The sequence below is a fragment of the Leptosomus discolor genome, chromosome 1 (genome assembly GCF_034619465.1).
Source record: "Leptosomus discolor isolate bLepDis1 chromosome 1, bLepDis1.hap2, whole genome shotgun sequence".
Classification (NCBI taxonomy): domain Eukaryota; kingdom Metazoa; phylum Chordata; class Aves; order Leptosomiformes; family Leptosomidae; genus Leptosomus; species Leptosomus discolor.
Window position 1 is genome coordinate 185,008,063 of NC_141391.1, and position 24,701 is coordinate 185,032,763.

The 24,701-nt window shown below is 40.1% G+C and overlaps 1 protein-coding gene across 1 annotated transcript in view; it reads right to left on the reverse strand.

Moving 5' to 3' along the window:
• Positions 1 to 2,084: 2,084 nt before the first annotated feature.
• ANO6 (anoctamin 6) overlaps positions 2,085 to 24,701 on the reverse strand; it is a 76,552-nt gene continuing 53,935 nt past the window's right edge. The window contains exons 9-20 of the mRNA XM_086462051.1: positions 23,760 to 23,865; positions 22,443 to 22,503; positions 18,908 to 19,053; positions 17,361 to 17,438; positions 15,660 to 15,885; positions 14,625 to 14,794; positions 13,949 to 14,046; positions 10,965 to 11,095; positions 9,973 to 10,178; positions 3,798 to 3,997; positions 3,220 to 3,325; positions 2,085 to 2,291 (exon numbers count right to left, since the gene is read on the reverse strand). Coding sequence (XP_086318177.1) covers positions 2,085 to 2,291; positions 3,220 to 3,325; positions 3,798 to 3,997; positions 9,973 to 10,178; positions 10,965 to 11,095; positions 13,949 to 14,046; positions 14,625 to 14,794; positions 15,660 to 15,885; positions 17,361 to 17,438; positions 18,908 to 19,053; positions 22,443 to 22,503; positions 23,760 to 23,865 — 1,735 coding nt within the window. The remainder of the gene's footprint in view (positions 2,292 to 3,219; positions 3,326 to 3,797; positions 3,998 to 9,972; positions 10,179 to 10,964; positions 11,096 to 13,948; positions 14,047 to 14,624; positions 14,795 to 15,659; positions 15,886 to 17,360; positions 17,439 to 18,907; positions 19,054 to 22,442; positions 22,504 to 23,759; positions 23,866 to 24,701) is intronic.

Here is a 24,701-nt window from a genome sequence, read left to right on the forward strand (position 1 = left end):
ATATTTTGGTAAGAAATTCTGTCTTGTTTAGAAACTTCCGAGGGTTTGTCCATCTGCCCAATTTATATTGTCTTCCTGGTAAATTAAAGGCTACTTGTGATTCTGATGAAACCAAAACAAATGGCAAAGGGTAGAATTCCCTGTGCAAAGAAGCACTGGTTCCATCACTGCTCTGGTTGACCCTCATTTATCGTTATGGTCTATCTTGTTTTTCTGTCCTGCATCTTTTTTTTTTGTCTTCAGGTGGTGTCTACACAAAGTTTTCTGGGCATTATAGTAAGAAAGCTTCAGTCCTTCAGTGCCAGAAATGCAAGTGGTTCTCTGGAACCTGTGAGTTAATTTCCTTTCTTTCATCTTTCCTTGATTTTTGAACCAAGCTTTCCTCTCAGATTCTTCCATGCGATCATGTGAAGTCTTGCTGAGTGAAAGTTTGTGTATCGTGACTGCTGAAAGAACTCACCTTGTGCTACCTCTTCTGGTTTAAATGTTCCTGTTTCAAAGGATAGGCTTGAGGTACACAGCAGTCAGTATTTGGAAGCTTTGCTACAAAATTCAGATGTTTGATTCCTTCTGAATATTAATGAAATAAAATACCTCTTATAAATGCTACTTAGTTTCTGCAAATCAACTTCTTAATATGTAAAAAGCCATATGAATAATCTGCCTAAAAATTCTGCGTATCTATTATATTAAGAAGAGTACAAAATTACAAACGCAACAGTAATCACTTGGTTTACAGAGTACCGGCATACTTTTGCTTTTTTAACAAGATTTTGATTTTCAGAATTTGTAGAAATTGGTTCACTAAAACTGTTAAAAGAGAAAGTGAGTTAATAATCTGAAATATCACTGCTGCAGACACAAAGCGGAGCTCTACATACATGCTTAATCTGCAGTTCCCTAACTCCCAGCTTGCAACTGGATCCAAAACAGCCAAGCAGATCTGCAGCCTAATTTGAAGATGACTGATGGCTCTAGCACATTCACCCAGACGACTAACATCCTTCCTAGTATTTAAACCTTCATAACATGGTTAAGGCATATTAAATGGTTTATTCCAATCTCCAGTTTCAATAGATTCATGGTCTTGTGAGAATTCACTTTATCAGGGAATGTTGTACCACAACAGGTCCAGCTGCACATTCTTCCTATGTCAAAACCTATCAGGGAAGAGCACGGTGCGTCTGGCGCAGGAGACATGCAAAAGACAGCCCTCCACAAATATTGATTTAGTACGTGAAAAGACTTGTAACACTCATTTCTGTTACAGGTAGGAGACCTTCAAGGCTATGGCCATTCAGAGCAGAATGGGCAAGTGAACTAATGAAAATACATTGACTGGGGAAAGATAAAATGCCTGAGTTTTCTACTCACTTGGAGTGCTGTAAAGTCAGTTTGTATGCATTGATTTCAAAGGCAATTCTCCTGTTTACACAGAGATTGATGAACAGGATGGGCTTACAGTCCTGCTGCTTCTTGTGATCCAAGCCCATGATTAATTGAAATATCTTGTTATCCATTTAAGTCTCAGTATGCATAGCTAATTCAGTGTAGCACACAACAGCACTTAGTGTGTCAATTCCAATAGCTTAACAAGATGATTTTGAGTTGTATTTTCCTTCTTTCCTTCATGTTTTGGCCTCTCCTCTTCATTTTAGAGTTGGGGTTTGCATTAGCAAGTGATTAAAACTCCTTGAGAGGACGTGATGGTATTCTTACAACAAATTGTTCTTGTTCTTAAGGTTTTATTCAAGTCAAACAAGAGATCTAATAGCTGATGCCTAAATAAAGTGGAAAGCACTCTATGTATCTGAGAATTAATCTGCATCGTCTTAGGATGATAAATAATTTGTATCTTCACGTGGTAAAAAAATATGTCCTACCAAAGCTGTTTAAAAAATTGGTAACTCTTATCCGAGTCACAGTGCTTGCATTTGTCCAGGCGAAACAGGTAAACGAGCAGGTAACAGTTGCAAGAAAGAATGCTTAGTAAAGGGAATTAATCCAAAGTGTTTGATTAGCTACTGGTAGTATCTGGACAGGTATTAGTTGGCTAAATACTGTTATTCCATATAAAAAAGTACTTATTCAACTTTAGGTCGGAAAGTGCTGTCTACTCCTTTGATAATTTTGTCGGCTATTTTCCCCATGGTTTTTTTCACAACTTTGAGATCGTTCTCATGCAAGAGTTTCTGTGTTAGGTACTTCTCTCGTTTGACCTTGCTCTTGGTCTTTTGTGATACATCCGGAATTACATATGAAATAATAAACTTCACAAAGTATATGACATGCTGGGAAGGTGAAAATGAAAAAATGTCAGTCAGGCTGAACAGGACATTATTATTATTACAAATTAAATGTCATGTTATCTCTTAAAACTCTGAGACAGTTCTGTACCAGTATCTATCACAGTGGATAGATAAAAAGCAGGCATGACTAATGAACAGAATGATTGTTTGATAAACAAGAAATTCTGATTTTCTAATCCTGATTTTTAACAAGGAATTCTCTGCCTGCTTTGGGGGAATCCTGATACCCAGTCCTTCACCTCTGCACGGAAATATTGATTAATTTATTTTAGAATTGTTTTAAGTTTGTTTAAATGACTCTGGCGCAATGGACTTCGCTATGGGAACTCTGATCTAAGCAGTCGTATGTTTCTGATGACTTCAGTAGGCCCTAGAGCAGGCCCTAAGTGCCTTTTCTAACAAAATAATACCTAATATTCCTCTCCTTTCATCTGGGACTGGCTCCCATCTTTTGTAAGCCCACACTGTAGCTGCAGAGAAAGGAGCAATTGCTTTCTGATGCTCACCTAGAGATTCACCTCTTGCAGTGACCGTTTTTCTAGAATTCACTCTGCTAGTGCACATGTATTATGTATACCTACTCAGGAGGCTGTGCGCAAACTGCCTCTAAGTATATGTAAAAATATTTTTGGTGTACCTGTCCCTTCTATTTCTGACACTAAAAATAATTTAAACAGTTCTTGAGAAAAGAGACTGCAAACACGTGGGGCAATCCTCAGCTGATGTCTTGACTCCAGAGACTTCTTTTTCTAATGGTGCTACACTTAATTTACATCTCCCAAGCTCTTGCCCATGCCAGCACGCATTGCCAGCTCTGATGGCTGTGCCTGGACAGAATGTCTTTGAAGGATTTTCTGCATGGAGGGAAGAGAAGTTTAAATAAGTAATGCTCAAAACCCTGTACACTTACCTCCATGACAATGACAAAAGCCAGCTTGGCTGCAGTGACGTGCCAGTAGTATATGTTATGCTCATACTGATGCTGGTGACCAGGCGGATAGCGGAAATCCCGGTATCTGCAAGCAATGTAGGAAAGTCAGGAACTAGTCTTGGGCGTCTCTGCAGTACGGCACTGTGGCCAGAGGATGGAGCAAGACATGTCCCTGCTTAATGCATCCAGGAGCAGTTAGCTGCATGTAACTACAGTAATGGGCAAAATCACATCTGCAGAATAAGCTATATTTGGCTGAAACATCCTTTTTTTTTTTTTTTTTTTTCTTGCCACTGCATTAACAATTTCTTATAAAAATTTTAAAGTGCTTTTTTTGAAAACTCTCAATTATGAGAAAACCAAAGTAAAGTAAGAATTTTCTGAGTGGCACAAACTTACAGGTGAATATTTCCACTCAGTTCTGCCATTCAAAATACGCTGGATTTTACTGTGTTTTAACATTACTTACTAGATATTGTAAACTGAATTGAATTATTTAGATATTAAAAATTATATTTATTTTTGTAATTGGGAAAGAACAGTTATTTGACACTTGCCTGCATATTGTTTGGTTCCCAAACCAAGGGGAAAATGGCTTGCTTGCATTCTTGAAGTCTGATATATTGAAGACAGAAAGTGTACTGTTTATATACCCTTTCATAGTGTGACTGCTGTGACTCCCATAAGGAGGGACCGAAAAGGACCAGTAATAAACCAGACGAGGAATCATGTCAGATGTAAAAGCAATGATCATAGCCTGCATTTCAGAAAAAGAAGACAAAAAAGCAGAGCCACATTTAAGAAATAAGCCTTAATATGCGTGGCTTTGCTGTATACTTAGTATCTCAACAGTTACAGTATGAGCTAAAAATAGAAAATATATGTTTTTCCAGTCAGTGGTTCCCTGTGTAAATGAGCATGTAGTCACTCACAGGCATAAAACAATCTCTTTCTGGACTGTGCACTCTGTACAGTTTTTGAATTACTCTACCTCTGCTGGATGCCTTAAAAAAAGTTATACTATCATACACTTTTTTCCTCACAAGCATGCGGTGGAGGTCAGCAGCAAAACTCACCTTAAAGCACTCTAAAGTAACCTTCAGGGAATGTGCTTGCTATTAGAGGTACTTGTGAGATGCTTAAAGAAATCCTGCCTGATGAAACTCATGGAAGCAACAGAAGAGTCCTTCAGCAATAAAAAATTAACTTTCACCAGGCACCCTGAGGTTTGAGTAAAGGAATTAAATAAATTACATATAGCTGATCCATCTCTGACCCCAGAAACATCCCACTCTTTCTGAGGTGCTAGCCAGCCCAAATTCATCTTGGCAGTTGTTGCCTCCTAAGTTTCAACGTCAGGACATGTGGAAACTGCTCTTGATGCCAAGATAATTTTTTTAGTAGCAGCTGCATAGTACTGTTTTACATATGACGTGACCATTTGTTTTTATCTTGCTCCCAGGAGAGTCTCTGTCTGACAGTCACAAACTGGGTAGGAAATTGGATCCGTGGGTTTGTTGTGGGAAGTCTTTTCTAAACTCACTAACTTCCCAAAACATCCTATTCTGGAGGACAGGTTAACTATGTTTAATCCAATCTCCTCCTCTGCTATTGCAAATTCTAAAGGTTTCCCTGTGAGGAAGAATTTCCACTGGCAAGATCTGCAGTGGAGTGCCTAGCAAGAGGCTGCCCAGCCAACTCTTGACGACCTGTATCTCAGGTGCCCAGCACCTAGGAAGGAGTGATGAGCTGCGCTCTAGGGCTGAAAAAGAATTCTTTTGTGTCATGCCAGGGGGGAAAAAACACTTGACAACATGTATGGAAAAAAACAGGGCAGAGACATGAAGGAGAAATGTGCGAAGTAGGGATCTACTGGGATCAAGGGGAGGGAGGTTTAGGCAGTCATGCACAAAAGGGGCAGAAAAAAGGCATGAGGCAGAGGAAGGGGCAAAGTTAAGAGTAATGGGTAATAGAGGAGCATAAGAGTTGGTTAATATCTGTATTTTATTTCCCTTCATGTCAGTCTGTGATTCATGCAGTCTGTATTTCCTTATTTTCATGAGATGAGGCAAAAATTGTCCACCTTCTTGCAGCATTCCAGCAAGACAGCCCCAACCTGAGGAGGTATTTGTAACAGTTGTAGAAAAAGGGAAGGGGAAAGAGGGGAAAGAGGAGAAAGGGTGAAAAGAAATGCAGACACCTCTTCTACAGTTCCTCAAACAATGCTTCGGCGGCAGTGCTAGCTAAAACAACCTCCTGCCTCTGCCCCTAGCAGTCCACTCATGCCCTATGCTGGCTCAGGCATTCCTGCACCTGTGCAGCAGATGGGATCACGATGCTGATCTAGCTGGGAATCCCTACTGGATCCACTCCCTGATCTGTTTCGTTGTGTGTTTGTCAAAGTGCTGGTGTCAGCATAACACAAGAGGCAGCCACAAGGAGAAAAGGACAGGGAAGGGAAAGGGCAGAGAGTTGGAAATGGTGCAAGACCCACCCCACCTCAAGTAGCACCACTGCCAAATGATGAACGCTATCCTAATGTCTTACCTTTTGGGCTGGCTGACTTTGAAGTACCTGAGAAGGTAAACTCTAGCTAAGACGAAAGTTGCAGAAACAATACTTTTGAGACTGTGGTCCAATATCTATATTTGGTTCTCCAGAATATTGTTACAATTGAGTTCAGTTGAGAGAAAGTTAATCTGGCAGATGAGAAAGAAAAGGGAGGAGTCCTAAGACTAAAATAAACTTGTTTAAAATTTTCAAGAATAAGATTTTTTTTTTTTTTACTGTATTCTGGCTTAAATCAAAGGTAGTTGGCATGCACTTTTAAAAACTGTTTTTAAGCATTACATGCCAGTGTGAAATGAAGTGAAAATTATGTGTTGTTTATATTTACATGCAGAGTAGGTGGTTTTGGCTGACAAGAAATATATATTACTGTGTCTTGCAGTTGCAGGGAGACTACCTCACACCTAAATTACTCTGTTTTTAACTAAAGTACAAGCATAGAAAGTTTCAGTTAAAAATAATTTCTTTCTATTCATTAGCTCATCCAATCGTAAATGAACTAATAGCAACTGAACAGTAATGCAAAAAAAATCCCTTCTCCCTTTGGACCAAATGAGTTTGGTGCTGCTTCTTTGTACCATTTAGAAAGATGCTGGTATTTACACAACTTAATATTTGCTCTTACTGAATTTTTTTTACAAGGCCTCAGGTCTCTCATCATCCTAAATCTGAACTGTGTCTCACCCTCCTCCCTCTCTTGGAATGATCTCCAGATGCAATCCAGAGAGCTGCAAGGACAGAAATACAAAAGCTAATCCTACAGTGTCCTCTCAAAGGAAAAACTTTGTCTCCTCCTGAATTATGGGCTGCATTTCAGAGTATTGCACTGGAAAACTACAAACAAATAGCACATTCTCTACTTCCCAAGCTTTACAGCACACAGTTTTCCATTTATACCATAACTAATTAAAATCAGTCTTCAAATCAACAACAGATGCTTTGGTATCATGCAATAACAAGTCCAGTGTCTGAGTGGCAAGTATCACAACTGATAGTTTTGTGCTAAAGTTGCTTGCAAGTTACCAGCAGGTATTACAAAGGTAATGCATGAAGAAGAACATGATATGCTACTCAAGTCTAATCAGCTGTAACAAGTCACATAGAAGAGAAGAAACAGTTTCTGTGTACTAAGGGATGGTAAAAGAAAGATTGATGACCTATACTAAATCCTGAATGTCAAACAAGAAAAAAACATACTTAAAGGAAGAAAACTGCTTCTAGCATTTGCTCTAGGGCTTTATAGCCCACAGTCCATTAGCAAGAAATACCAAGCTGTTTAAGGTCCTTACAACACCGGCAGCAGGGCCTTATGAACACGACAGTCTCTGGTGCTGTGCCCCCTGCATGCTAATAGCCCCACTGATATCAGCAGCAAACGCACTGCATTCACACTGACATTAACTGTGTCTAACACGTCAGCCCTCCAAAAAGGGCAATTCTAAAATAAACATGCCTGCAGTTAACAGTCACATGAACATTGGGATTGAGTCCCTGTCAATGAGGACAGAGAGTAAAACCAAGCTGTAAATACACTTTTGCACATCGAGGACTCCATGTTTTCAGTGATGCCTTGAGGGGTGTAGCAGGTGAGCATGAATTTGGAGTGAAAATAGTTGCAAAGCTCAGATTAGCCTCAAGTGGGCTGTGACCTGGTAGTGACAGACACCTATTGCTGGGTCATTTTTCTGCAGAACGCAGGGCATGAATACATTCCTAAGAGAAGCCTATACACGTCTGAGTCACCGTAAGGTCACCAAGGCCAGTTTAACTCTGCCCTGAATATCACAAGAACTATGATTAAGGTACTCATAACAATATTTTAATGTAATCTAAAGATGTATATCCAGTTTTTTATTTCACACTGGTATTACAAGATTCAGCTGGACTGACTAGGAAAGACAGTTATGCTTATCCAATAGCATAACATAAGTGTTTTTCTTCTAGGGTATCAGAAAAATCTTTGCCTTTTATTTCATGAGTTTTCTAGTAGCATAGTTCAAAAGCGGATATTGATGCACCAATAATGTTGCCTCTACTTCTGGCCGTGCTGAATGAAGCTATGCTTCATCTATGAATTTGCATTATCTGCTGGGATTTGTATAATTTGCTAGGAGAGTTATCATTAACAGTTTTTTGCACAAGCACTAAACCAAAAGATCCCCAAAGTATCTCTGGTGCCACCGGACATTTCTAACAATTTGAACATGTGTTACCAAAGTGGCATCATTTTTTTTTTTTTTTTTAAATTTTAACACCAGATTTACTAGTAGGCCTTGGATGTTCACATGCCTATGGAACAGCAGGATTTATGTTTGGCTTGCCACAGCTGAGCAGTGCAAAACAGATGGAGCATATGCTCGAGCTTGTTGTCTCTTTCCCAGATTCTCCTGTAAATTTTCCATCCTCAAGTTCCCTTTTTTTATCCAGGGTTTCTCTGTGCTTAATTCTCTGCCTTTATGCTCTCCTGAGTCTCCTCTCTACATCCTAGCTGTGTTTACCATAACTGTTGAATTGCTATAGTGCAAAATAAAGTTCTGAACAAGAGTGATGGCCATTTTGGAAGAACTTCAAATACCTGAAAATACATCTGGTAGCTGAGGCAGACGTATAAAATTTTCCTAATCACCGAAATCCACCCTGGACTCCTATTTCTATATGGTACCACCCCTGGCCCCCAAAATAACGAAAACAAGCTACTGAGAAGATGATAATCCAATAGGCACTCAGGTCATAGAAGCTCATCTATCTATTCTTCAAAAAAGCCTCATCCTTCCAGGGGCAAAACAAACTTCTTAAAGTGGGAGGGAAAAAGAAAGAGGAATATGCAAGGACACTCATCTGGGTGTGGGAGGAGAAGGTGCACATACCTATCCCTATATTACTTCTGTAAAGCAGAACCCCTGGGGTTGAGACCTCAGAGCAGCCAAACACCTAATGACTATAGAAGGTGTCTGAGATACAGGAATATAAGTTCATGTCCTTATTTAAATTTGAATTGCTCTTTTACTTGAAATAAGTCCCCTAACTATCGAGTTAGTATCTATAGTAGAGGGCTCAGCTCCGTCTCCCTCCTCTTATCTGAAGTCCACCATTCTTCACACAGGCAGAGCCTCCTGTGAAAGCTTGTGCTAAGATGAACTCTCGTCTTCAGACTCAACTGATTTCTCCAGAAATTCATTTAGTGCCATAAGGTACTGCAAGGATGAGGTCCTGGAGGAAATGACTGCCTTTAACTGTGTCAGAAGGAATCCCTGATCTCACCAGTAGAAAATGGTGACCTTGTTGACCAGCGGTCATTGCTCTTTTAAGAAAGGCCAGCAGTGAGAATTTATTGAAAGATAATACATACTAGCTACTGTTTAAGAATAAGCAATCGAATAATTCACAGTTGTAAAGCCCAACGGATTATTTTTCTCCCCGCAATGCAGCCTATGTATAAGAACTTGGTGAATTAACAATATGGGAAATCTGAAAGGTCTGAATTTTGTTGTTAGCAGTGTATTTGTCAGAAAAAAATTTTTTCTAAGTATTTTAAAGAAATTATTTTAAAATTAATTTTAAATCCAATTGAAAGATTAATTTGCAAATTCTCAGAAAATTAATTCTGATCTCAAAAGGTAAGTGCTGCAATTTTGAGCATACATATTTTTAAGTATACTAGAAAGAAGCTGAATTTCTGTCTTAAATGCAAAACTGCTTAAAGCCAAATTCAAATATGAAGGCATTGATTGTAAGAATTGTAACGATTAGAAACAACCAACAATCAACTGTAACTTAGCTAAACTGCAACCTATTTTCTTCAAAACTCATGCATTTAGCTGTACAGTGTCCAAAAAGATCTCAGTACTATGCACTATAATTTTAGGAAAGGTGCTCTATAGTCTTCATATGTAACAGATTTTTCTGAAGACTCTAGCAACTCTAAATAAAATTTCTTTTCTTTAGATACAGTATTTTAGACAGTAGCCATATTCTGTTTCCAAAAAACATCTGGAAAGTAACTGAGAGCCTATTTCACAGGGGCTGAAGTCTTAAGGGACCGATGCTTGTAATTCATTTAGGATCACTTAAGTGCTACATTGCCACACATGGCATTCCCACATTTGGATGTAACACCTGCAGTGAAGGCTTTTTACTTTCTGCAATTGTTGGCACCATACTTACATTGGTGACCACTGCCAGAATGGCTATGCCTTGCATGATGGGCTGCCAGGCGCCGATGTCTTGTGCCTTCTGTGGAACCATGCGCCTGAACTGTGTCGTCAGCTTCCACGCATCCAACCGGATTTCCAACATGTTGTTAATAAGAGCCAGAAGAGGACCCAGGGGGAACGATGCCACAAACAGAGTGACAAAGCCAAACTGTATAACTGTCAAAGGGAGAGGTTACATACATGGGTGAGGCTTTCACTTACTGGAGATATGCATGTATGAGCACGTATACTTTATATACTCCAACTGTGGGAGAGAGAGAGAAGAAAGAGTAGCTGAGTTCCTAGTGAATCTTCTGTATGAGAAGATAGGAGCACAACAGTGCTGAAAAAACCTGCTGGGTGAAAGGGACAGGAAAATCTTACAAGTCACAACGCACAAAGAGGGACTATTCTGGATGTTTAAACATCCATTTCTTTCTTATGTCTTCATCATGAAGAACTGCCAATCTAGTGACTCTCTGTCTCAGTGCTGTGTTGGAAAGCCTGAAGTAACAATTGGTGTCCAGGTGCTGCAGCAAGTATGTTGGCAGTGCTGTGACAGAATGGATGGTGGGAACAAACAGGAGATCTGCCAGCTCCCACTAGACCAGCAACAAGTTCTGCAGACCCCGTAGAGCAGTCTGACACAGGGCTCTGCTGTACAACACCAGAACATGGCAGTGGTCTGCTTTCTGGCTGCATTTCTTAGAGGATGGGGCAAAGAAGCAGCAGTACTCCTCCTTGTACAGTCACGTGCTGTTTTCTAGTTATAAATTGGATCAAGACTTAGCTGTTTAACAAAAGCTTGCAAAACTACCTGTAATGGCGCATCAAAACTTCTCTTGGAAAACATTTGTGTCTCCTCTGTCTGTACACTTATTAAGCACTCCTTGCACGACGATTTTCTTTAGACCGTGTTTGTATACAGCAGTGGTAGCAAATGTGAACTAAACTGCTACTTACCCATTTCAAGATACTCATAAAACAGTCCAAGTTTTCCAATGGGCTGCAGGTGGTAGTCCTGTTCCCAGCGTGGAACAACTTTTTCTGATCTAGCAGCTGCACAGTATCTTCCAATTAGATTCTTAACCCAACTATCAGCCAGGGAGAAAAAGACCACTAACATTGGTAAAATAACCTAAAAAGTTCAGTAAATGGAAGAAATTGACATTTGTGCTGTTACAGCTTTGAACAGTGGATTTAGTTATTCTTGAATTACTGAAAACTTCCTTCAAACATGAGTATAATCTTCTGTTGCCTTATAAGGCAACCGAAAGCAGTTATTTACAACCATAAATAAGAGTGTAAAAGGGCAATGTATATGAGAATCATAGTGATTTATACTTACACTGTACAGGTGAATGACCATATAAAATTCAAGGTAACAAAAAATCGAGTTAAATATAGGCCTGTGGTTAGACAGATTATTTCCTTGTGATCACAAAATTCACAGAATCATAGAATGGTTGAGGTTGGAAGGTACCTCTGGAGGTCATCTGGTCCAACCCCTCGTTGAACAGGCAGGGCCGCCTAGAACCGGCTGACCAGAACTGTGTCTAGATGGCTTTAGAATATCTCCAAGGATGGAGATTCCACAGCCTCCCTGGGCAACCTGTGCCAGCGCTTGGTCACCCTCGCAGTAAAAATGCGTTTTCCTATGTTCAGAGGGAACCTCCCGTGTTTCAGTTTGTGCCCATTGCCTCTGGTCCTGTCACTAGGCATTAGTCACTGAGATTAGTCTGTCTCCCTCTTCTTTACACTTGCCCTTCAGGTATTTGTACACACCGATGAGATCTCCCTGAGCCTTCTCTTCTCCAGGCTGAGCAGTCCCATTTCACTCAGCTTCTCCTCATATGTGAAGTGCTCCAGTCCCTTAATTGTCCTTGTGGCCCTTTGTTGGACTTTATTCAGTGTGTCCATGCCTCTCTTGTACTGGGGGGCCCAGAACTGGATACAGTACTCCAGATGTGGCCTCCCCAGTGCCAAGGGGAAGGATCACATCCCTCAACCTGCTGGCAACAGTCCTCTTAATGCAGCTGAAGATACCATTAGCCTTCTTTGCCATAAGGGCACATTGCTGGCTCAAGTTCAACTTGGGATCCTTTTCTACCAAGCTCCTTTCTACCCGGGTAGCCCCCAGCATATACTGGTTCATGAGGTTGCTCTTCCCCAGTGCAGGACTTTGCACTTTCCCTTGGTGAATTTCATGAGATTCTTGTCAGCCCATTTCTCCAGCCTGCCAAGATCCCTCTGGGTGGTAGCACGACCCTCTGACTTATCACTTTGGTGTCATCAGCAAACTGGCTGAGGGTGCACTCTGTCCCCTCATCCAGATCATTAATGAAGATGTTAAACAGGAAGGGAGCTGGTAGTGATCCCTGGGGTACACAGCTAGTAATTAGCTTCTAACTAGACTTCATGGCACTGATCACCACCCTCTGGGCCTGGCCATTCAGCCAGTTTTCAGTCCACCTCACTGTCTGCTCATCCAGCCCATACTTCAATGGCTTCTTTACAAGGCTTTTATGGAAGACAGTGTCAATGGCCTTACTGAAGACCATATCCACTGCTCTCCTCTCATCTACTGAGCCAGTCATTTAATCATAGAAGGTTAGCAGGTTGGTCAACCATGACTTAACCATGGTGAATCCATGCTGACTACTCCTTGACTTTCTTGTCCTTCATGTGACTGGAAATGGTTTCCAGGATTAGCTGCTCCTTCACCTTCCCATGGATCGAGGTGAGGCTGATCTCAACTGAAAGGTTTGCATGATAGCTTAAGAAAACTGATGAATTTGCTGTAGCCATTTTCAGCAAAGAATAATATTCAAAAAAAGTGTGGTGGGAGGGAATGTCTATCAACAGAGAAAAGAACAAAATGGTTCTCTTTATGCTTGCAGAGATGCAGAGAGAGCAGTTAAGAACCAGATCCAGAAGTGATACTCAGCATTTCAGCACCTAAATGCTACTTGTCACCCTTGGAAGTGAATCCAACATTCTGGTCAGATGAATGTATTTTCTGTACACAGAAGGGGGAGTCAGTTGTCTATGGCTGGAGCTGATGTCTACAGACATGACCTGTCTAGGGACCCTTCCCCAGGTAAAAGAAGATGTTGAAAAGAAGGATGGGTCTACAGGTCCATCCTGCAACCAGCAGCATATACGGAGCATTGGGGTCTGGAAGAACTGTATCTCAGCAGAGCACCCTAGCCTCCACCCTACACAGTATTTACAACACGCTTCGAAGTGTGCAGCCAAGGAGTGCAATTTATGGGCTTGAAAGAACCACAGCCAGAGGGAATACATGCCGTAGGCTGGTGCTTGTGGCATTCAGGAGGGCATGAGCAAACTGGGAGTTCTGTACCCCAAGCAACATAACAGTCACTGATCAGCATAAAGGAGAAGGAACAGTCCTGGATAGTATCTTAACCTAAATTAAATGGAGGGCATTTGTGGTTAGCACTTCTCTTATTGTTTACATTAAAACATGACCTTCCAGTGATCTGCCCCACTGAAGAGAATGCATAGGCACTATGAATGTCAAATATGACTGTAAAGCGAAATGAGTTAAATTAGGAACTTATGCATGACTTTTAACGTATAACAACAAATCATTCCACTCAATATTAAGCAACAGTCCTTAAAATTTTCAGAGCTTCTACTGTTCTCAGTTTTAAATATCCAACCTGAAACACATTGAGTCTGATTTGCAGAGGAAGGAAGCATTTCTGATTAGAAGGAAAATCAGTCAGAATGAGAGAGACAGGAGCTCAGAGCTACCAGACTGAAAACACACGAACTGTCTAAGAAGGCCTCAAAAGACTAGTCATTCTTTTAGAATATAATGTGTGCCTATCAAATTTAGTGACCAAGTGCCTGAACAGATCAAGCAAAAAGCAGTGTCTTTCAAATATGAAAGAGCAGATCACTTAATAGTTTGAACTTACGGAAGAAGCACTTCTTGAATGTTGTTCCAGATTGCTTTACCTCCTACTATGATGGCAAGCTGAGTTGTGAGCTCGAGGAGACATCCGCCTGGGTCACACTGAAGGTTGGGAGAGAGACGAAAAATTTTTTAAGTTGGGTAATTTTCAGGTATGAATGAAGCATTTAAAATAATCCATTCCTGGGTTATTACGACAACATTTCTTAAAGCAATACAAGAAGACTATTTAGACAAACCTTTCCAGTAAGGTATGCAAAAGCCAATTCCAGGCCACATATGGTCACATTATGATAAGCTGACAGGAGACTAGTGAAAGAGTGAAATACCAGGTGAAGTCATACAGCTCTGTACTGTGCTGCCACCAAGCGAGAGTCACCCAGCAGAATAGGAATACTTCTATTGATGTTTTCCCCTGCCTGTGTGCCAATTCACAGATTGTTGGACCACGGGAAAATAACGTTGTCTGGGGATACTTAAGACATTCCTAAGCCAAACTGGTCTTGTGTCATACTCTTTCATGCTAGGGGTTACTAAGGAGGCAATTGGCTTGTGAGGCAGTCACTTTTTGAACCCTCATGTTAAATATATACAACTATGTAATACACCCCTAACTGCAGCAGAATATCTGGACTAATGGCTCTTGCTGTTTAAAAACAAACACTATCATACATTCTTACCTCTTCATTGCGATACTTTCCCAGCCAATAAACTGGATTTCCAGGGTGACCCACAAATTTACCCTTAAAGAAGGCTATGTAGAAGCATGAAGAATAGTAGTTGACAAACTGGAACAAGAACATCTTTGTGGTCAGACTGTTTTCGTAATCGGTCTGTGTCCTTGGAAGCTCTGCAATTAAGAAAAAAAGCCAACTTACAAGTAACCTACAAGCTGCTTTAGAGCCTCAGCTGGTAAAGTATGTGTATGCCTTGTATTCCTTAATATGACTGAGAGCATTATAAATTAGATTGTACATAATCCCCATGTATACTGTAACCATTATGCTAATTCTAAAAGTATACGTGTTGTAAAAAGGAAAGACCTTGTTCCCTGACAATAAAGAAAAAGAACAAGCAAAAATTCTGATAACTCAGGGGAAAAAAAGCACACAAATCCAGCACACTCAGGAATGATGCAAATGTAACACTTTGAACTGATGAAACAGTATTAAATGAAACTATATTAAAACACTGCACTACTTCACACATCTGAAGTAAAATAGATACTTTAATGGTGATGGCCTGAATACAAAGCATAATAATATTTGTAACTGTTTATCTATTTAATAACATGGGAATGGTATCCAGCTTTGGAACAGTGAACTTATTTCATTTATTTACAAGAAAATAGCTATTTTCCCCATAAACAAAAGCTAATGTCATTGAATGTGTTATGCATTACTGATCTGTTTTCATAAAGCTTGGTTATTATAGTAATTTGCTTTGTCTGTTTCACAAGCACAAAACTGTAAACAATTGGACTTTCATGCTGGTTATACAAGGAATTTTCAGGCAAAGAGCTGAACATCATATTCCTTTGATATTGAGAAAATCTGTACTTGAAAATTTCTAGGTGGTATTGTACGATTTGGTGGGAAAATTCTGAAATATGTGGTACAGGTGTTCATTTATTGGAATTCTTATTATACATATAAATGCTACCTTTTCTTGCTATTTTACCCCAAGTTTCTATCTGAGGTACAGCAGCTGCATACCGAAGTCAGTAATCAGGATTGCCACTTTTTCATAGATGACGTTGAGAACCATAATGACTATAAAGCTGATGAGCGAAGCAGTTACTGAAGTGGCTGTCTGCGGAGTCAGGTACTTGCGGATTGCCTCCGTTCCACTAATGTGCTGTGACAACGTTGCAGAAAACACCAGGAAAACCGAGAGCCTGTAGACAATGACTCCAATAACTGAAGCAATAATCAAAAGAATCTGCCAAGGGAATGCAAGAAAGATGTTAATGTTGAACCATTGGCTTTAGGAAAAAGTGAGTTTGAAACACTTTTTACGATAGGCAAAAGGAAACCAATTGTGTGCCTGTCATTCCCTTGCAAGACGATGATCAAATAAAAGAGAAGGCAATAAATATAGAATCCATAAAAGAAGCCTTTTTTTTTTCTCATTCAGCACAGTCAATCTGCAGAAAAGAAAAGAGATGGTCTGCTTTATGACTAATAACAAGGTTTGTACCGATGCGGACGAAGATAATGAGATGCGTAATCAAATCTTGCGCCTTGGGGCATGTGATGGAAGAAATCTCCCTCTTTTGACATCGGGCAATTGGCAGGATGGCAAATGTACTAGCAAGTCTGCATTGATTATGGAGGGGGCTGTACCTTCTCATTCACATTACAGACTACAGACCCCTCGAAGGAACAGACAAATTTTAAGCTGAGTTAAGTAATCTGTAGGAGTTGTAATAATGATCCATGCACCCCAACTTTCTTGCCTCCTTTCTTTCTGCTTTTCCTCCTGCTTTTGTTTCTTGCTAGTTCTCTTGCTATTATTCAGACTGAGGTCCACAGAGCTGCAAATCTTTTTTCCCTGTCTCTGCAAACTTCCATGAATCCACCTACCTCCCCCTACCCTGCACATAATGAGTGCAGTAACACAAATGACAAATCCAGACCAAGTCCCTTCCCTTCCACCTGATGTCTTGCCTATTTAAATCCAACAGCAATCCTTTATGTTTCAGACCTGTTAGTGCTGAGGGTCTCCTGGGCTGCCAGCCACTACTCTGTCTCCTATCTGTCTCCTGTCACCGAGGGTGAGGTCTTTTCTAGCTGCTGTTTGTGCTACAGGCAAGGAGGACATGCAACACGCTAAAACACCGAGCTTTTGAAGGCAACCTCTCTGGGCATTCTCACCATGTTATATACCGTTTCATGGGTGACTGGACTGCTTTCATGTAATTAAAGCAGCAGCTCTGGAAGATTAGAGAACGTCCAGCTTTGCTCCATTAAGTGAAACAAAAAACCTGAAAGAGGCCCAGGACTGCAAGACACGAGATTGAAACCAATGGTTGAAACAAGTACGATAGAAACTGGTAGGGAGGAGAGCATATAAACCAAAGTCTTTCCCCTACTCTCCCCCAAAAGCAAAAACATTTGTTTTAAAATAATGAGGGAAAAAACAATGGACCACATTCACAAGCATAACTCACAAGCTACAGCTGGAGGATACTTTGACGCATATTTTCTATTGACTGTATGCTAATGAGTATTCAGTGACTACAGCTACCTTCTTCATGTGGATCCATACCTTATGGGCTTGGTTTATGCATCAGATTGAGCTCCAAATGAACATGTTCCATTGTTATCTTTTGTTCCGTTCAGGAGGATCTTTTTTTTTAGATACTTATTAGAGAGGTGAACTCATGAGGTGAAAGAATAAGGGAAGAACTTTACCCAGAAGAAGACTGCACTTGTACAGAAAGTCATCCGTATGCACTTCCCACAGGCAGTGTATGGCACATGTTCTTCTTGCTGTAAAAGATTTAGAAACAGATCATGGATGCACCCAATCTTTTCTTCATTTTTTTTTTTTTTTGTGTGTGGTCCTGTTAAACACTTTATGATATTCAGGGCAGAAAAAAGGAAAGAAGTCCCTGGTTTTGTTTCCTTTCCTGCTTCGTTATCCTGGAAACTCACATTTTTTAATGACTTCAAAAGTCTTGTATGATTACAGGTGTCTTTTTTTACTGCCCATTCTAAGATAAAAATGACTTCCATAGAGTTTGAGTGTCCTCAGCTCTTACTGACTTCAGCTATGGCAGGGTACATAGTCCTTTTGAATGGATGCATCCTTCTTGGCTTATCATGGCGTCCAAGGTCATTATCTTTCAAACCTCATTGGCTAAAATTAGCAGGCACTAAAACTTTGGACCCTGATCTCTGTATTTCTCACTTTATCCCATAGGAACAATGGGATGGCTTTCCCAGGAAAATGCCTACCTCAATATGGTGGCATGAAAATTCATTGAGTATTTATAGGATCTCTGAGGATCAAAGTCATTATGTTTTAGCATATTCTTCACTCTGATCTGTCTGAAAGGAACTTTCTAGCTATGACTTTATACATTAGAGGTGGCATAGGTTTATAAGCTTGTAAAGAGAAACAGGGTTTTTTCATAGTACCAAGATCTGTACAGGATAGTTTCAGCGATGGCAGTTAATTTTGAAACTTTTCAAGTGCCTTCTAATAAACATTAGTATAATGTGGATGGAATGTGAAAGCAATGCAAGTGATCAGATAAATGCCAGAGTAATATATTGACAGAGAATAATAAAAAGTGAAGCTGAGCTGGAGTGAGCTACAGAAGCTAAAGCTACTCAAAATGTATAATAAATAGAGATCTAAACTAAGATCCTCATAAATATGAATCCTATTTCATTGAAATGAGGATTATCCTTGTCCCTGAGTTTGCTGTTATTAATCGTAATTGCATCCACATGCACTTAGCAAAAATACCTACATATACGTGTTTCAAACAGAAACATATTTGGTTAAAAAAACCAGTCTTGGCATCATATGTAATGTAACATCTTTGCCTCTGTTTCACCCTTTCTTCCTGATGCATTCTTAGGCAAAGATAACAAATGCTCTGTGATCTTGGCCTCTGGCAGCAACACTGAATAATTTCTTGGGGGATTTAATAAAGTAGACTTAGTCTCCTAAGCAGGGGACAATGCCTACATCTGTTTATTTATGACACAGGAACCTCAGCAGTGCAAGCTCCTCAAACAGGCAACTACTTTAAGGTGCCTACAGTCAGGTATAAATTCCCTCCCATGCATCTGAACTTGGCAAGTTCACTATTTCCAGGCCAGCTTATCAACTCTCCTTGAAGCACTGCTGATTTATACAGCTCTGGTCCAGATTCACCATTTTCATAGTGTCCTCTCACAACATGTCTATTGCAGTAGCCGTTGTCAGTTATCAAAATATTCCTTACCTGTGTGATTTCATTCATTACTACGTGAGTGCACTGAGCTTCGTATTCTGGGCGAATTTGTTCTTCTTGCTCTAAGTACTCAACTGTGTCCCATTCATACTCCAGTTCAGCCTGCCGTCGCTTCCAAAACTCCAAAAACAAAGTAACTGTCCAGAAGATAGACAAAATGAGCAATACCATGTGAGTATTGGACACTGCTTTACCCCCTGGGCTACAACATGTGGCTCAGTTTTCCATACAGATTTTCACAGACAGGGAACAAAACCCGTATTGGCTAATGTGGTGGTGAAAATAACTGGATCTACTTCTTTACCCAATTATTGCTTTGGATATATAAGTACTTTAATAAGAGAAACCTGAGGTGAAAGGTGTTGTAAGCACATGCTAAAGAATAAATACAAATTTATTTGCTTTCTGCTTAAAGCTGGAATATGAGCACTTTGGTTTTTGAATTATAGATTGCTTTTGAAAAAGTTTATTGTGAGATGCCTAAGAAAGCAAGTTTGTTGCATAGGTGAAAACAAAATGCTGGAGTGCAGGACTTCTAGAAAGAAAGAACTCAGTGTGCCAAAAATTGCCACAAGGAAAAGTTCACGTTCACTCAGCTGCAATTTTTGTGTGGACAAATTATCAGTTTGCAAACTACAAGAACCAATGATGGTCCAGATAAAGTGGTAGAAACAGAGCTCTTTCCTCCTCTGCTAGCACGAATCTGAAGGGGCTGCAGCTCTTTTGGCATAGCACGAAGCTTAGAAACTCTCTGGTCTGGTCCAGCAGTTTCCCTGGACTGTGCTTCTACAAATGGAAGGACTAGGGGACCAGGTACACACATGCCTAAGTGGTACTGGCTAGACATGAATCCAGTCAAACTTATTACCTTGTCCCAAGACATGATGCAGGTAGATCTGGCAGCAGAGGCACTGACAGACCCAGCTGTGAAGGCTGGGAGGAGCTCAGGATGATGGGTGTCAGCACCATGCTCCCCGGTACACCCAGATGCTTTATTACTGAAGACAGTGCATCCTCAGATTAAATGAGTGGTGTGACTCTGCAACATTGCCTCCAGGAGGAGTTAGTACCCAGTCACTGCACTCCTTATTACTCCTATTGGCTGGGAGTAATTAACCCTAAAAGTGTTTTTTTTTTAAATTAGTTTGGCCCCACATCCTGAATGATGAAACATCAATGGCATGCAGTTACAAGTCCAAACATTAAAGATTATTTCCAAAATCAGGCGTGGTCAATAAACCCCGAACTGAAGCATTTCAAAACCAGAAATCTCAATGGGGTGGGCTGTGAGATCTTGGGCTTGGCATCTGCACACAGGCAAAACCCCAGAACACCCTCCTCCACTGATTATTCAGAGGCCTCTTTCACAAGCACTTCTCATCTACTTCATGCTTAGAAGCCCAAAGGCCATTCCAAGCAGTGGGCCAGAAGATCACATCTGCCTTCTCCTGCAGAGCAAGGTGATTTAGTCTTCCACAAACTTCTAACTGCTGCCCAGCCCAAATCACAGGAAGCTAGAGGCTACACTGATCTGCTCCAGCTGCAAATCCAGCTGCTGCTGGGGAGTCCAGAAGTGCAGGGCCTCCTTCTGTGATAGCCTCTGTGCTAACAGTGAAAGAAGGGCACACAACATGGGGACAGCTCCCTCAGCCCCGATACAAAGAAAACTTCTACTAGCTAAAATAAGCCAGCCGCCAAGGTGTGTCTTTCACAGAGGGAAGGAGCTGCTGCTGGATTGGACATAATCCTTTTATTTTGAACCTGCATTTTTTTAACAGAGGAAGCAAATGACGTTTCAGAATCAGGAGATCTGATCGCTAATTCCACCTCACACTGGTAATTTGTGGTGTCCCCTTTCTTGTGTCCCTTAACACTGCCATTCTATATGGCCCAGGTATTCTGCCTCTGAAGCTGTGTCACCAAGGACTGAAAAGAAATGCCTTCATTGAAGAACATTTGTTTATTTAACTGATCTTGTTCAGGGAGGGGATCCAGTGAGATGGCAGCAAGTGAAGTGGAAGTTGAATCTCATTCGTGACCTTCCCCAATATAGTCATACCGTCTTGGATAAGTGGCAGAAGTGTCAGTCCAGAGCATTAATGTATAGAGGGCTAATTCCTGAGGCCAAATTCCCTGGTGTTTTATAATGCTTTAAGATCTTTGAAATGAATACACTGGAAAAAAAAAAGCAGTTATTGAAAGTGTATTGATGATAATGATGCAGTAATATATCTAAAAATCTAATATTATTTTAGTTGTTTTGGACCAGGAGGTCTGTGAAAGTATTAGAGCAAGATGAAAATTGCAGTTGGAATTGCACCAGGACTATGGGTCATTTGGATTCAGTACAATTTTGACTCGATGTCTGTAATACAATTCACCTCTTTATATAGTGGATTTATGACAAGAATACTAATAGAACTTGCAGCCATCACTATATCCATGCAGGTTAGCTTTGTAATTATTACTCTTGGAACCATTCTTCAAAACAGGAAACACAATTTTAATTAAAAAGCAAATTGCAAATAAATTAACTATTCAGATGACAGGAGAAGATTACATTAGTATCAAACTTCTAATTTTCATCTCTTTAGAAATATCCTACTGGTATTTTGATTTTAGCATGTATTTTGAAAGAAACCTTCTTTTTGAAATGATATGTTTCACCTTATGTTTCTTTAAAGCAGTAGCTATTTTGGAGCACTTTAGGTCATCATAGGAAAATAAAAATACAATGTGTTTTACAGAGAAAACAAATTATGTGTTCTTATCAGCCTACATATGAATTCAAAATGTTACATGAGTTATTTTCTCTGTAGTAGCCTGTATACAGACCTAACATTGATCTTATTTAGGTAATTTCTGGATAAGACAGTGCAATAAAAGCCGGTTAACAAAGTTGCTAATATGAACAAACAAAACCATTTCTGGGAAAAAAACCCTTGCCTAATCCGTTGAATACAGCACCAAGTGGTTTCACCCATGGGAAATATCCTGGTTTCAGACAAATTTATTCTGCTAAAAGATAAATCTAGTGCTTGTAACTACTACACTTCTTATAACCAGTTTCTTAAATAAAGACAGAAGGAAAAAATTCCTGGAAAATATAATAAATTACTATTTTTCAATAGACTTGCACAGTCACACAGCTGTTAATAGGCACAGGCAGCTCCAAAACTCTTTGGAAAAAACCCAGCTCCTCTGCCAGCTACACTTTAGCATGTGGCTGGCTCCTGCTGGATGAATATGAGGCAGCTCTAATCACTTCTCTCAAACTTTTCTCCAAGTCAAACAAAACAAAACAGACACTGAAGACCAACTTTAAGTTCTCCATGTTTATGCTTTCTTATGATGTTAAAAAACAGTTCCTGTGAACATACATATCTTCTATGGAAATACCTACTAGTGAATTCCTGAGCGCTAGAAAACGAAGCTGTTGCAAATTTATCCGTGTTTTCTTGGCTTATGCTGGAGGCTTGGCCAAAATTAGATGACAAACCACAGTAGTTGAAATCCACTGACTTACCCCATATTCCCATAAATACTGCAAACACCAGTGTTCCAAAGCTATCAAATATACAGAGTTTCTGGAAAAATGGAAAAGAAAAAAAAGGCTTAAAATACAATCAATCATTTATTTTCTTTTACACTCACCCAGAACAGAAGCCGCTTACTTAACATGTTGATTTTCAGCTTTTGGGTAGTTTAATAAACAATCTTTACTGATAGTGTTTCCTCAATTTCTGTCAACATATACCACCCTCCAGTAAATTAAGGAAATTAAATGCAAATCTCAGAACTAAAAATATAAGCCAAATATGCAGCAAAACTATAGTAAAATGGTGTGCTATCAAACTTCCTTCCATCTGTTGCACAGGAAGAGGACAAACAGTGCTTCTGGTCTGGGAACTTGGTATAGAGTTATCTATCTTTAATACAGCCACAAAAAGGCAATGGACACACCTGGTTCTCATGAGCAGGATGACAACAAATCAAGCTAGTTAGTAAAAACACATTCTGATGAGATACCTCTGTAGTCACAATGTGCCTTTTCTTTCCATCATAGCCTTTTCCCTGGATTCTTATGTCTTTTACCCTTTAAGTGCACTAAAACAACACATTAAACCTGGGCAAAATATTTTTGATGAATAGCTGAAACATTGCAGGTTTTGGAGTGACTGAATCTATGGAAAGGAATGACAGGAGGCTAACATTAGCCTAGTGAGACAAGGTAATGGAGAAAGAAAGCGAGGTTCCTCTAGGCAGGAACTCAGAGTTAGTCTGGCTGTGTCATGGCTAACAGGACATGGCTGTGTCACAGCTTCTGTCATGGCCAACATCAGCCTCTCCTTGTACCCATTTCCTCTGTGACAACACAGGTCAAATTTAAGGCATGGATCTAGACAGCTTCTTTGCGGAGGGGGGGGGGCAGAATTTAGAAATGTCAAGACTTGCTTTAAACATTTCCTTAGTAAAATTGATTAAGAGCTACTGAATCAAGATGTTAGTAACTGAATCTCCCCACCCCTACCAAAAGGAAGAAGTACCCCCAAATGAAACCAGTGTTTCATTTTCAATTAAAAACCACTTCAGTCCTGTATCAAACATTTGGCAGTTATGTGAAACAAAAAACACCAATTTTTTTATCTTAGATCAATCTTAGAGCATTTAATGTTGTTTTTACTGTTCAAAGTTCAGACGCAGTACCAAAAGGAACAACTATTTGTACAGTTCTAGTAATTCTGCAGGGCACTAGCGGAGGAATAACATTGCTTTGTATGTAGTACTAGAGAAAGTGCAACCCAAGTTCAATAGCATGTCTATAAGCTGTAAATGTAGTTACCTTGGATGATTCACAAGTGATGGTGAGGTTCCAGTAGGTACACACTTTATCACACTGAGGGCACATTATGATATTACCTCCTATGTTGGGATCACATACTTCTTGGCTAGGAACAAAACAAGTCAGTCATTCACCAATACTAAATTCTTTAGTCCTTTTTCGCACATGAGGACAGTGCAACAATCTCAGGGAACTGAGAAATAGTTTACCAGTGATCCGCTCTCAAGAATTCTGTCCCCTCACCACCACCCTGGCAACACACCCTGATTTCCATTCTTAGTCCTCACCTCAAAAATGGATGACATAAGAGGAAAATATTTTCTACCCCTTGTTGTGGTGATAATTCTCAAAACGCCTTGCATTAAAAATAAAAACAACTCTTCAAAGATCTCACACTCTTCCATAGGAAACCCACACTTGCAGGCTCATGTGCGCTATCATAGCAAGTCTGAGGGGAGAAGGAAGAGGAACACTGCCTACCAGAGCAATGAACAGCTGCAGAACCAAAATGGTTACCTAGTCCCTGTGGTCTTCTAAAGAGGATCAGATTGGAAAATGTGCAGAGGGGGGCTGCTAGGGCGATTCAAGGAATGGCGGATCTGTCTCCTAAAAGACGGCAAAAGAGTTGCCATCTAACTAGTACGTACTAACCCTAACTATGGTGGAGGCTGAAAGGTGGTTTTCTACTGCTTTCTATAAATACATCAGTGGGGTAAACACCAGGGAGGGAGATGAACTATTTAACTAAATTATAATACTGGCATAAGGCTAAATGGGTATAAATTGGCTAAAGGAGTGGAGCTCTGTAACAGCCCTTCAGCATGTTTTATAATCATAAATGCCCTTCCAGAAGAGGGTATACAGTGTGATGGCCTGTAGATGATTTGGCACAATGACCCCATTGTTTTTTCCTGGGTCATTGTGCCATGGTTGAATTTTGTC